At 42.0% G+C, this 15219-nt stretch overlaps 1 protein-coding gene across 1 annotated transcript; it reads right to left on the reverse strand.

Moving 5' to 3' along the window:
• Positions 1-7824: 7824 nt before the first annotated feature.
• LOC132870158 (uncharacterized) lies at positions 7825-14373 on the reverse strand. Its single transcript, XM_060903728.1, has 12 exons — positions 14159-14373; positions 13872-13983; positions 11094-11185; positions 10834-10914; positions 10080-10145; positions 9759-9800; positions 9605-9649; positions 9445-9480; positions 9114-9346; positions 8712-8871; positions 8024-8135; positions 7825-7898 (listed from the first exon to the last, which is right to left on the reverse strand). The coding sequence occupies exons 1-11, from the start codon at positions 14355-14357 to the stop codon at positions 8026-8028; spliced, it is 1176 nt and encodes a 391-aa protein (XP_060759711.1). The 5' UTR covers positions 14358-14373; the 3' UTR covers positions 7825-7898; positions 8024-8025.
• Positions 14374-15219: the final 846 nt, after the last annotated feature.

The following is a 15219-nucleotide window of genomic DNA, read 5'->3' on the forward strand; positions in this document are numbered from 1 at the left end:
CCTCCGCAACATTGTGTGCTATACAAATCAAACAAAAACAGTCTGAGGCACCTCGTGAATATTATAGATGGCTACGTACTTTCTATTTCCAGGGTAGTAGCGCACCAGGCTTGGAAGAAGATAGAGGCTTCAAATCCCTCTTCTTACATAACCTCCACCCAAGCGTGCGGACTCAAGTCACACTGACATGTCGACGAGGTTGCTACTCAATGAGGGAAATTAGGCAACTAGCCCAAATGACCTGGGAGACCATCGTCAAAACCGCAAACGGAAACGATGATGAACCCAGAGTCCTTAGTTTCCAGGGTGAGGACAAGCCCCCGCTAACCTTAGAAAGAGGTGAAGCTCCAAAAGGGGGACCCACCTGGAGAAACTACGGTCCAAACCGCCCCTTGCCGAGCCATCACCAGGGTGAGTGGGAGAATCGGCAAGGTAAGGCCAGGAGAGACTGTTGGCAAGGCCACAGTGACCATGGCAACCACTCATCAGATGAGAATGGTCATAAGGAACAAAACGGTTGGCAGCAAGATTGTCATCCCCGCTCTGGCCGGAAATGGCAGGAGCGCTCCAACCGTAGCTTTCCACGTAGGGGTAGAGGTGACCGAGACAGTGACTCAGACCAACCTGGTGAGTTCCGCTCAGAGCTGGACTCTTTGAAAGCCCAGTTGGCTGAGATTAAAGAACTGTTACAACAGAGGTCAGACCCCTCAACAGATAAGATAAAAGAGCCCAAGAAAAATGACAAAAGCTACCCGCTGGCATGACTAGGCCAGGAACCGCGAGTAGATCTCGTGAAAGGGGGAGGAAATCCCTGTGAAACAGCAGGCGATGGTCAGGATGTAGAGCCCCCCCCGGTGGTGAAGGCAAACCCACAAAACGCGCCTCTGATGCAGTTCTTAGGCGATCTAGTTAGAAGGGGCAACGCTAAGCGAATTTACACCCCCGTGGTGGTCGAGGGTACAATCACCCTCCACGCCCTTCTAGATACTGGATCGGAGATCACGCTCATGTGTGCTAAAGTCTTCGCCACCATCTGTCAGACACTGCTCTCACAAGGTGACCCAATCCCAACCAAACCCTGCAACATAAACTTAGTCAGCTTCACAAAAATCACGACCCCACCGTCGTTGAACTCCACAAAACATGCACAAACCCGCTGCGAAGAGATTAGTGCGAACACCGAACAACCAAGCGCCACGCGTGACCAAATTTCCGATGAACTTCAGTTCATGTCTTGGCACACAGAGTCTGGTGTCGAAACACCCGACATCGCGACTCCCCCTAGTGGCCACAATTCTTTGAAAAACCTCCCTCTATCCATCGACTCAGACACAGGCATGGTAGATAAAATACTAAAATCCACTATTATTACTAGTGTGTATTCATTGCAAATACACCTGGCATATAGTCTTGGCAGTGCTATCCTCATTTTTGTGAATCCACAAGACTTAGAGATGTGCACCTCCACTAAAGACATCCACTGGGTCTGCCCAAGCAACCCATACATAACACTACACACCAAGCTGGATAAGATGGTCTGCGTCCCTGACAGCTTTAGCCACAGTAGCACATGCTTTCTGGCCAGACCACCCGCTGCTATCACCTTTCTATAAGATTAGGTTTACCAACCAAAACACTAATACTTCTGTTCTTTCTTTCCTTCACTTCTTCTCTTTTCTTGTTTTTTTATGTGTAGGAAATGAAGTATACATGTTTCATGTTCAATGTTTAAATTTTTTTTTAGACGTGACTTTGACCTAGTTAGATAGCGTAATTATATGCCCAAAATGCCCATAGCCTGAGTATGTGCCCAAAACGCCTCTGCCTCCAACTGTCTTACTGGAACTCATGAGTTTACACAGTTTTCACAGGACACCATGGACTGTGCAGAGCAAGGCTACCTCAAGGACTATGGACACGTGGACTGTACGGTACTGTGCTCTCAGTGCTACGACTCCATCATATCCCTGAGACCAAAAGGGGGATTCATACATGTCAACCTATACGGAATGTCCGTATTTTATACGGATTTGATTCAATGAACGTAGTATACGGGCGTACAAATAAAGTTATACGGATTCTTTAAAAAAACTTCAATATTTATTTAGAGCTATAATCAATTCCCACGATGATAAGAGCGCATAACATTCATTTACAAACGTACTGTACACCACAGAAAGCACAAACAGCCAGTAAAGAGTCTTATGAAATTGCGCGTTATCTTGTGGTAGTGAGACTTCGTTCCACTTTTGATCATGCGCACACCGCATTGCGAGAATCCCGCTAACCGGGAAGTAACATTTTGTCTGAAAAGCGTATTTCCACCTGAGCGACTTTCAATAGCGACTGAAAAGATTCTGAATGGGCACTCCGGCAAGATCAACACAGACGCTTGCTGTGACATGCAGCCTCGTGAGTATTGGTGCAGACTGCTAAAAAAGCTGTCATGGAGTACAATTCAGAACATTAGAGTGACACTTTGTGTTTTTGTCAAACATTGGAGCTTTGTATTCATTCTGAAGGTTTGTTAATAATATTGAATAAAAAGTAACTTGGATATATCATTGTTAATTATCATTCAAATTTTAGGTGAATTATTTAAATTTACATCTTATACGGATTTTACAAGGGAAATACGGATTTTGGAGGTTGGTTATACAGGTTTGATTGACCAAAGGTTGACATGTATGGGGATTGTAGGTACACCCACAGTCCCTTTTTAAGAAACTACATTTCCCATCAGCCAACTTCCGCGATGACCTGCGTCACGCGGGGGCGGGATCACCAACGTCACATCCTCCATGAAAGCATAAGAAACCCGGGAACTCCTAGCTCCTCCTCTTTCCGTCCGGAGCAGCCGCCTGGACACAAGGAGGAATTACTCGCTCCACCCAAGCAAACCAGAAAAAGACCTCTTTCTTGCAAGATCCATGATTCAGCACGATTTCTTTCTTACCCTTGGCCAAGGTAGACTCCAGAGTCGCGCAATCTTTAACTCAATCGAGTTACAACCGGTTTTATTCGTATTAGAAGTGACGTCACGACTGCTGCCCAAGCAGCTTTAATTCAAAGTTAGGAAAGCGGCTGGACCCTTTCTTTCTTTTTTAACTGAAGCGCTGCGCACCTTGTTTGACCAGAGTTTTCCTTCCCACGAGCTACGAAGCGTCGGACCAAGAATTCTCTGCTTTCCACAGACGTGCTCCACGAGCTCCTGTGAAACTCCGCCTCACCTGTGCTTCACAGAGATCTCCACAACGGTGAAAACTCCAAAGTCTCAGGACATCTTCTTATAATCTCGCGTAAGACTGGCATTTTTGGGCATAATGATCAAAAACCTAGTCTTAGGAATTAGCTTTTATTGAAGTAGTGTGAATTTACATTCAGGAATGGTTTAATTGTTACACTGCAAATACGCAGCGTGTTGAATTGATTTTTGTTTCAATCTCTCAGTTGTTTTAATAGATAGGCTGTGCATGCTTCTCTTTATTCCTCACTAACACTTTAATTTCCTTATCACACATTTTGACTTTATCAAGGTTTCAGTGGATTCAGTACTGTTATAAGCTAGTGAAATTAGCCTACGGCTAATTTCTTTTGTCTCATTAGCATCCAAAGCTAAGTGTATTGTCTTAGAAACACGGGGCGGTCCTCCCCCACACACACCAACACACCTTAGCTAGCATTCCTTTGTCTTAGCTAAACACAAGGCTAATCTAGGCCTCCACACATGGCCACATGCCTCACAAACCCACCTTAGCTAGCTTCCCTTTGTCTTAGCTTAGCCACACGAGGCTAATCTAGGCCTACACAAACACGTGGTCTCCAGGCCTCACCAGGCCTTTCACACACAAACACATGCTAGCTAGCATTCCTTTGTCTTAGTTAGCTACCAAAGCTAATTTTCCTTGCTTTACTTAGAAACACGTGGTCACAAGGCCTCACACACAAACACATCTTAATTAGCACACAAAGCTAATCTTTTGTCTTCACTCACACACACACACACCTCACTGTTTGTATATATTTCAACTGCCATTATCCATTTTTTATCTTTGTTATAATAAATTCATTTATTATTGAAATTGTGTGTTTATTTGTGTTCCAATATCTTTGAAGTCCCCAATCTCCAAGAATTCAAAGGTGCATATGATTTATGCAATATGGTAAGTGATCATAATAATTTGGAATATACCATAATTTAGCTGTTTGGTAATTTATTATTAAGCACCAAAATTAATGGTATTAATAAATGAGACTGATTTAATGATAATATGAGACTGATTCAATGAAAACGATTCAATGAGACTGATTCAATTTAATGATTTAATTATTAAACTTCAGATTTAATGAGATTGATCACTCAATTACCCAAATGCACCTACAGGAATCACACTTCTCAGCCTCCCAGGGAAAGTTTACTCCAGGGTACTGGAGAGGAGAATTCGGCCAATAGTCGAACCTCGGATCCAGGAGGAACAATGCGGTTTTCATCCTGGTCGTGGAACACTGGACCAGCTCTATACCCTTCATAGGCTGCTTGAGGGTTCATGGGAGTTTGCCCAACCAGTCCACATGTGCTTTGTGGATCTGGAGAAGGCATTCAACCATGTCCCTCGTGGTATCCTGTGGGGGGTGCTTCGGGAGTATGGGGTTCGGGGCTCTTTGCTAAGGGCTGTCCGGTCCCTGTATGAACGGAGGAGGAGTCTGGTTCGCATTGCCGGCAGTAAGTCAGACCTGTTCCCAGTGCATGTTGGACTCCGGCAGGGCTGCCCTTTGTCACCGGTTCTGTTCATAATTTTTATGGACAGAATTTCTAGGCGCAGCCAGATTCATCTCTGCTTTTTGCGGATGATGTTGTCCTGTTGGCTTCTTCAAACCAGGACCTTCAGCATGTACTGGGGCGGTTTGCAGTCGAGTGTGAAGCGGCTGGGATGAGAATCAGCACCTCCAAGTCCGAGGCCATGGTTCTCGACCGAAAAAGGGTGGCTTGCCCTCTCCAGGTTGGTGGAGAAGTCCTGCCTCAAGTGGAGGAGTTTAAGTATCTTGGGATCTTGTTCACGAGTGAGGGAAGGATAGAGTGTAAGATCGACAGGCGGATCGGTGCAGCCTCCGCAGTGATGCGGTCGCTTTACTGGTCCGTCGTGGTGAAGAAGGTGCTGAGCCAAAAGGCGAAGCTCTCAATTTACCGGTCGATCTACGTTCCGACTCTCACCTATGGTCATGAGCTTTGGGTAATGACCGAAAGAACAAGATCGCGGATACAAGCAGCAGAAATGAGTTTCCTTCACAGGGTGGCTGGGCGCTCCCTTAGGGTGAGAAGCACAGTCACTCGGGAGGAGCTTGGAGTAGAGCCGCTGCTCCTCCACATTGAAAGGAATCAGCTGAGGTGGCTTGGGCATCTCTTTCAGATGCCTCCTGGACGCCTCCCTGGGGAGGTGCCCCAGGCATGTCCCCCTGGGAGGAGGCCCCGGGGAAAATCCAGGACACGCTGGAGGGACTATGTCTCTCAGCTGGCCTGGGAACGCCTCGGTGTTCTTCGCGAGGAGCTGGCCAAGGTGTCTGGGGAAAGGGAAGTTTGGGCTTCCATGCTCAGACTGCTGCCTCCGCGACCCGGCCCCGGATAAGCAGAAGACGACGAGATGAGATGAGTTTACCAATCAATATCAACAGGCAGTCGACATTGTAACCACATGAAAATCCAGGTCAAAGGTCGCATGTCATTCCTTGAACCAAAATATAAAATGTCTACTGATATTGTAATATGTGGTAGATATTTACAGCAAACTGAAAAAAAAAACTATTTTCTGAATGGAATAGAAAAATCAGAATATTTCAAGTGTGTAATTTTTTAGATGCTCGGAATTTAATTCTGGTCTAATTCTATTTATTGTAATCGGATTCCAAATACTCTAAACATTCCATTCTGTTATGAATCAGAAAAAAAATTATAAATCACAGCATTTTTATTTTTTAAAGTACTTCATCTACTTCAACAATGTTACACAAAGATCGATCCATAACGGTTGTAAATGTCCCTTAATCCCACAGGGTGTCGATAATGGTGGACACTGGTGAAAGTGATCACTATTATCGACACTAGACCCCGAAGCCGCCGCCAGGCGCCGCTAAAACCGCCATTTAGAATTTGAGCCGCCGCCAGCCAATAATTTTGTAAGCCAATTTGAGCCGCTATCTAATAAAATTTGGCTGAGCCACTAAGAATTGTGTACATCAAATAATGGGTTTATCCACATCATGAGCTACAAGAAAAGTGACACAAACATGATCAACTGTACACACTAGTAGTAACACAATAGAGACGTATAGGCATACACTGTAGAGATTTAGAACTGATATCACAGCACAGAGAGCCACCACAAGCTTGCCGTTGTGACTACCTGTCTGGCTTCCCGCCCCTCACACCGTTACCACGATACACTGGGGAACCCGGGAACCCACCCAGAGCATCAATCGACTCCGATATCGACGAGATGGCTGCATTCTTTGCCGCTGCTGAGGGAAAGTGTAAAGGTATTTTTGTTTGTTTGTTTGTTTCACATACTTCGAGATTGATAAAAAAAAAAAGTACTCCACCACTCTACTTTCATCATAGTAAGATAGCTGCCAGTCCTTCACTGGTCATTGCTAGTGAGAGTAGATAGCTAGATGCCTTCCTCGAACAATCCAGATTAGCTTATTATTAGCATTGAACTACAATCTTGCTAGATTTATATTTACAATGAAGTAAGAGACCAGGGGACCTGTGGTAAATATGATTTCACGTTAAATGACCCGTGTGTGTGTGTGTGTGTGTGTGTGTGAGAGAGAGAGAGAGAGAGATAATAATAATACATCTAAGTACTTATAATAAATAAATGTAATAAATAAATAACTTATAATCAATAAATGCTATCATAAATACACCATTTGTTGTAGTACAATCAGTTTTTTAACCAAACTGTGTTGTGGAAATAGCCTATGTATCTGTGTAACCAGTACACTGCATCTTATAATCAATTGAACGTAGACCATAGGCGTGAAGAAACAGTATCAGCCATTTGTAGCCATAAACATTTTGGTGGCTGCAGCAGCCATTAAGGTTTTGGGTGAGTCAGCTAGCCAGCCAATAATTTCATCAGCCAGCCATTATCCTGAAAACAAACGGCTTCGGGGTCTAATCGACACCTCATCCCAGATAGCAAAAATCAGTTGAATCAACATTGAAATAGCATTTGGCAGAAAACATTATTTCAGGGGGCGTCGTGGCTCGGGTGGTTGAGGCGCCATGCCATGGGTGCGGGCGACCCGGGTTCGGTTCCGGCCCGAGGTCATTTCCCGATCCCTTCCCGTCTCTCTCTCTCCCGCTCATTTCCTGTCCAATAAAGGTGCAAAAAGCCCAAAAAAAATCTTAAAAAAAAAAAAAAAGAAAACATTATTTCAATGTTGAAATGATATTGAAAGTGTCCCCTTGAATTTGGGTTGAATCAACGTTGAATTTTCAACCCTATCAGCATTGAATCAATAGTGATTCAACCATCATCTAAATAGAAACTTACATTTAAATTTCCATTGATTTCATGTTAAAATAATATACTGAATCAATGGTGATTCAACCATCATCTAAATGGAAATCGACATGTCATGACACTGAATCGATATCTGTTTGACCATTATCTAAAAGGTACATATGCTAATAGAGTATAATTACTTTTATTATTCATTCAGAGTTACTTCATGTCTATCAGCCTACACAGACAGATCAAACTGCATACAACCACATACATTCATACATATTTGTCAATTACTGAATGAAATAACAGAAGAGGGATTGTTTGTTATTGTTGTTTTATTGTGTCAGTAACAACAGAAAAAAAAAGACTTCAATCCTGAAGTGGAGGCTGTGGGAGAAGCAGAGGCAACATTTATGTCAGTGCTCATGATAGAACGTTTTGCAAACAGCAAATACTACAAATCACCTCTTACTTTTACAAAACAGCAATTTAGGAATATCAAGTTCACTTACATCTAGTTCCTTTTCTTTCCCCCGACACGCCAAGGGGCGTACCGAAGCCAATTTTTCACTAATTCGCTGAAGGCCTGCTGGGTAAGCCGCCGGTCACTCTGCCGAGCAGCAGCTGAAAGACAGGAATAATACAAAAGTTGTATGACATATAATATAATTCCATTACTAAGAACTGCATTTCTTAGTTTTATTTCATTACTAAGAATTGCATTTCTTGAGGCAAACCACAAATGGCATCTTTCGTTCACTGTGTGATTGTGTGGAGGGCTATGAAATAAGATTAAAGAGTCTGCTAAGTGTAATGCTAGATAGAACGTTTGACCCGACTTAAACAGTTTAAAGGCATTTGTACAGGGGTGTGTGCGCGCGTGCGTGCTACCACATTAACCAACATTTCTTGGATCAACAGCATGTGTCAGAGTCTGCTAAGTGTAATGTTAGATAGAACGTTTGGCCCGACTTAAACAGTTTAAACAAGGCATTTGTAGAGGGGTGTGTGTGCGCCTGCATGCTACCACAGTAACCAATATTTCTTGGATCAACAGCATGTGTCCAAATTTTAATCTTAGTTTGTGATGAAATGCAATGGTTATCTGAAAACAGTTCTTTAAGTGTACAATATTGAACTTTTACCATTACTGTGTCAAAACGGCACGCGTGTCAAGAAGGAACATTTATATAAACTCACCAAACATGCACTCCTGTAGCACGGTTTCTTTAAAAGCCTTTTTGTTATTCTTGCCAGCCCAACTGTAGCTGCAGGCCAGGCCATTGGTAAGTGCTGTTCCAAGCATCCTCCGAACCATAGACTCAGAGGAAGTGCCTCCCACCAAGGCCAAGCGGGCAATCTAGTGAGATAAGAGGAAAAATGGAATAAAGCTCATGCCAGTTTGCCTATAGAGTGCCTAAGTTTCCGCCCCTTCCGGGTGCTTCATGGGGCCAAAGATCAGTTCACTGTTGAGTGGGATCTACTGGACAGATCAACCTCACACCATATAGTGAGATGAACATTGTTTTTTTTAAATTATTATTATTAATTGAAACACAATAAGAAATGTATAAGTCAAGATCAGCTTGTTTAGCAAATTACCATCTTTAGACGGACTGCCTCAGTCTTCAACAATGCTTCAGCATTGTTAAAGTCTGCCTCATTGCTGAGGGGCAGTTTGATGGGGCACTCCGGAACCTGATCTTGATCGGGGATCCCTTGATCGGGGATGCCACCTGCCATGTGCCCCCTGAGGAACTGCATATCCCTTGCGAGTCCTCTCGCCACCACAAGCACCTCTGCTACCATCTCCGTCAGCTTCTCGATGGTGATGTCTTAAAAAAAAGGATGGAAATAAATTGTCATGCGAGAAAAATGTGCACATCACTTATGTTGTTACATACAGTACCATAACTGCTTTTAATAGACTTACCTTTGTAAAGCTGCCCACTACCTTGCATGGTCACATCTGTAAAACAATTTATGCACGTTAATTTCATGCATTTCTCTAGTGTAAACCAGACTTTATAGTTAAGGTGTCATTGCAGAATTGTGTGCACATGACTGTACAAAAAGGAAATATGGCATCATACTTTCTCTCTGTGGGACCTGCAGCTGGTGGCAGGTAGCGCCTGATTCTGAAACACAATAAGAAACGTACAAGTCAGTCAAATAAGACTCAAATTCTATTAAAAGGTGTCAAATACAGATGCTTATGAGGCTACCGACAACTATTTGGTAGCTTACCATTGAGAAATTGGTCACGTGGAGATATGTCACCAAACAGATCTACAAAAGGGGAAAAACAAGTTGTGTGAAACAGGCTTGTACAAAATTCAGAAATTAATATTGAATATGAATTGGCATCATTGTTTTGAATCTGCACAGAATTGAATTTAAATTGGGATTACAGGAAGTTGAATTTCTCTGCAATTCAGACAAATAAATTCATTCATTCTTATACCGTAGCATATCAGTGCAAATGTGATCCTTTTAGCATACATTTTTCTTCCAAATGGGGATGATTATATCACAAAGACTTCAAATAAGAAATTAAATGTGATTTACCATGTCTTGTCAGTTGTGACGGCCTAAGCTGACCGTAATGGCCTGGAGCCGACCTTGGTGTTGTTACTGAAAAGTACACACATTTTAAAATTAAAATGCCTGCTGATTTATGCATCATACCAATGAGTTCCTGATAAATACATAAAACATACATCAATACATACACTACTTCATTTACCATAGTTTTCAAACTTAAAGTACAATGTGCGATTTTGATGTCATTTTGAAGTGTACTGCATGCAAAAGACAGTTATACATACCAAAAGAGTGTGAGGAAATAATCCTATTGTCATCCTAACCAAAGTGTATACGTAGCATAGCTGAGTTTTATTTCATAAAACTATTATCGCCACCTCATTCATAAACTGGAACGGCAAGAAGGGACGGGCCGCAGCTAGTAGTTTAGCCGGCTAATTTTTAAATAAAACTCCGCTATGCTACGAATACACTTTGGTCAGCACATGCCAGCAGGATTATTTCTTCACACTCTTTTGGTAGGGGTGTTTTTGCATGCAATACGCTTCAAAATGACATCAAAATCGCACATTGTACCTTTAAGGCACATCAGATTTTAAGACACATCAAGGAATCTCAATATCATTTTCGTACAAAGAGGTGCACCGAATTTCACACCACTTTGCAAATAAGTCCAAAGTCCCTTTTAGTCCAAAAAATACAAACAAAAGACCACGCAAAATCGTGAATATAAGCTGCAGCAAGGTGAAATCAAACAGTATTCAAGTTGACAACATACCCTCCCTTGAATGCTCCAGGGACCTCACAGCCTGGCTTGATTGTGGCAGCTCTTGGCATGTCCAGGATTTTGACATGTCTCCTGCAACATGCAAGTAGAAAGGATTATTTGTATGTTGTGTTGACAAATTCAGACAAATATACAAGTAATTCTTTTGTGTGGAGGTGCAGTTTTTAAAGGACTACTACACATCATTGTTTAACATTGTATAGCTGCACCTATTGAAAACATGATGTATTGCCATGCTACTGAGTCAATACCTGGAATGCCCACATCAGGTGGTCTGCAAAGCATTTTCCTCTTCAGGTCAGATGGCTCATCAGAGTCGGAGTCCATGTATACTGGATTTGGGCTGACAAAAAAAAAAAAAAAACAGGACAAACAAGACAAACAATAAAAAAAAAACAAAAAAAACAACAACAAAAAAACAGATAAGTCCATTTCATATCAGGTTTATTAGCCAAAGTCAAAATATACACCGTTTCTCAAAGTCAAGGAAGCATGCTTCCTTGTCACTGAACTAGAAGAAGACTGGAAACGCAGGCTAATCACGTATGACATGTGAATCTGGCTGCCATTTTAAAGTTTGGCTTTGTGGGCCTAGCGAAATTAAAACAATTGAAAGTACAGCCTGTCAAACATCCTAATTTTGTTATTTTTTTACCAAAACTTTACTTATTTTTGAATGATCAATATGATGTGGAGAGCACTCTTCAACAATTAAAGGTCGTGGATCGCTGTGGAGGAATATTTAGGTTTGTTCAGAAGACCGTACACGTAGAATATGTTTTAATCATGCTGTAGCATCTCAGGTGGAGCTTGTATAATGTTGACAATTAAGTAAGATATCTCGACAGCTTTTTCAAAACATTAATGTGTGAATTAAGACATGCACCATCTTTGCAGCTGTGGTTTCATTTGTTTTCGATTACCATGGAAACTCACTCCTACAGCCATTGGAATTGTTTACAATCATATTATTCCTGCTGTAGAGCCATACAGTTGACTGAACAGAGCATCACATGGTTGAAATATGACATGCAATTTATCACAAAACCCTGTGCAATTTACAGTCTCCGTACAGTGGTGCTTGAAAGTTTGTGAACCCTTTAGAATTTTCTATATTTCTAATATGACCTAAAACATCATCACATTTTCACACAAGTCCTAAAAGTAGATAAAGAGAACCCAGTTAAACAAATGAGGCAAAAATATTATACTTTGTCATTTATTTATTGAGGAAAATGATCCAATATTATATATCTGTGAGTGGCAAAAGTATGTGAACCTTTGCTTTCAGTATCTGGTGTGACCCCCTTGTGCAGCAATAACTGCAACTAAACGTTTCTGGTAACTGTTGATCAGTCCTGCACACCGGCTTGGAGGAATTTTAGCCCGTTCCTCCGTACAGAACAGCTTCAACTCTGGGATGTTGGTGGGTTTCCTCACATGAACTGCTCGTTTCACATCCTTCCACAACATTTTGATTGGATTAAGGTCAGGACTTTGACTTGGCCATTCCAAAACATTCACTTTATTCTTCTTTAACCATTCTTTGGTAGAACAACTTGTGTGCTTAGGGTCGTTGTCTTGCTGCATGACCCACCTTCTCTTGAGATTCAGTTCATGGACAGATGTCCTGACATTTTCCTTTAGAATTCATTGGCATCATTCAGAATTCATTGCTCTATCAATGATGGCAAGCTGTCCTGGCCCAGATGCAGCAAAACAGGCCCAAACCATGATACTACCACCACCATGTTTCACAGATGGAATAAGGTTCTTATGCTGGAATGCAGTGTTTTCCTTTCTCCAAACATAACGCTTCTCATTTAAACCAAAAAGTTCTATTTTGGTCTCATCCGTCCACAAAACATTTTTCCAATAGCCTTCTGGCTTGTCCACATGATCTTTAGCAAACTGCAGACGAGCAGCAATGTTCTTTTTGGAGAGCAGTGTCTTTCTCCTTGCAACCCTGCCATGCACACCATTGTTGTTCAGTGTTCTCCTGATGGTGGACTCATGAACATTAACATTAGCCAATGTGAGAGAGGCCTGCAGTTGCTTAGAAGTTACCCTGGGGTCCTTTGTGACCTCACTGACTATTACACGCCTTGCTCTTGGAGTGATCTTTGTTGGTCGACCACTCCTGGGGAGGGTAACAATGGTCTTGAATTTCCTCCATTTGTACACAATCTGTCTGACTGTGGATTGGTGGAGTCCAAACTCTTTAGAGATGGTTTTGTAACCTTTTCCAGCCTGATGAGCATCAACAACGCTTTTTCTGAGGTCCTCAGAAATCTCCTTTGTTCGTGCCATGATACACTTCCACAAACATGTGTTGTGAAGATCAGACTTTGATAGATCCCTGTTCTTTAAATAAAACAGGGTGCCCACTCACACCTGATTGTCATCCCATTGATTGAAAACACCTGACTCTAATTTCACCTTCAAATTAACTGCTAATCCTAGAGGTTCACATACTTTTGCCACTCACCGATATGTAATATTAGATCATTTTCCTCAATAAATAAATGACCAAGTATAATATTTTTGCCTCATTTGTTTAACTGGGTTCTCTTTATCTACTTTTAAGACGTGTGAAAATCTGATGATGTTTTAGGTCATATTTATGCAGAAATATAGAAAATTCTAAAGGGTTCACAAACTTTCAAGCACCACTGTATGTCTCCAGGTGTCTTTTTTTCGGCCGGTTCGTGGCAGCCTACATAGACAGAAGCGAGTTTTGTCTCCAGTAATCCAAACTTCAAAATGGTGCCCGCATGTGCGCATGGCGCTAACTGAAAGGCGATGACGCTTTCAGTCTTCTTCTAGTTCAGTGGTACTCATACTATGTTAATGGTCGATTTTCAAGGATTCCACGTCATGGCGACTCGCCAAGTACTGTTCCAAAGTCAAGCATCCTTAAAAATTCTACCAAGTCCCACACCCTTGATTTGTAGAATTTTTCAGATTGCAGTTTTTAACTGGTTAAGTTGTGAGGCGACGGAAATAAATTCCACTGCAGATCACCTTACCGTGGTTTTCTTTTCTCCCTCACAGCTTCTTCATCTTCAGTTTCCAAATCTGTGGTTGCACACATTGTGGAGCTGTACTTCTTTTCTCTGCACCTAGCTTCCTCAAAGGTCTCTGGAGAGTGCAGAGGAAAAAGAAAACACAAATTGCAACAATATTCCATCTATAAGCTCAGTGTACAAGGGACTGCACCCTGTACCTAATTATCTGTGAGGTGCTCTGATTAGGAGTGCCAGTTACATGTAATGCAATTAGGTATGTCTAAAACTGAAGCACAGATTATACTCACTACATGCAACAAGCTGGCGGACATCACTGTATGCAATCCAGGTATGGTCTGGTTCCATCTTCTCGCGAAGAGCTTTGGCCAGGTTTACTTTTTTGGGGGGCCATAATAACGAGGTCTTGTCACGAAACCAGCTCTGCAGTACTACAGCTGTCCCACCATTTGGAAAGAGTGCAACTGACCACAGTACCTCACCATTCATCTCTCAATATTGGGGGGAAAAGTATTCTTCATGAAAATGAACTATTATATATATATATATATATGAACTAGTGATATGAACTAGATAGATATCACTCCCCCCCACCCCCCTCTCTACACCCTTAAATGAAGCAGTGGTGTTGCTATGGCGCCATCACCATCTGGACAAAGCAGACATTTACATTTGATACAGCTCAGTTTGCCTCTCTCTACATTGTTATGAAGCCCACTGACCTTGTATGTACCAATGTAAGCTGAATCACAGGGATACATGTAGTATGGCTGTTTGTTTCTGAATCTCCTATAAATTATATATACATCTTCATCTGTCTGAACAATATTCTCTACTAACGCAAAACAATCTGCCACTAGAATGCAATTGTCTCCCATCTTTGATGACAAAGTAAACAGATAAGTTGAAACCTTCTTATACTGTCTGTACTGAAATGAGAACTGGGGGGGTACAGGACCATCAGTGTGGATGTTGTACAACACTGGGACATCTGTGGGATGTGGTGTCTCAATATGTTGAATTTCCGATAAACGTTTAACTACCTGTTGAAGAGGCTGATGTGGTTTCCGCAGAAGACGTTTCATTTGACCGAGATAGTTCTCAAACGGAAACCCAGAGATGTTATCTAAAGAGCCAAATTGCCTATATTCCTCGGCCAAATGAATAAGAATGTGTACATTATATACGATTTCATCCTTTCCATACACCTTCCCAAAGTGTTCAACAAATGACACCATCAACCTCTCTGCAAAAGACAGTTTCTCAACAGAAATATGTATGGATAGCAAGAGATACATTGCGACAGAAAACAACATGAAGTTGTCATACATTTCACTAGGGAGGCAATCCT

The sequence above is a fragment of the Neoarius graeffei genome, chromosome 21 (genome assembly GCF_027579695.1).
Source record: "Neoarius graeffei isolate fNeoGra1 chromosome 21, fNeoGra1.pri, whole genome shotgun sequence".
In the NCBI taxonomy this organism is placed as follows: domain Eukaryota; kingdom Metazoa; phylum Chordata; class Actinopteri; order Siluriformes; family Ariidae; genus Neoarius; species Neoarius graeffei.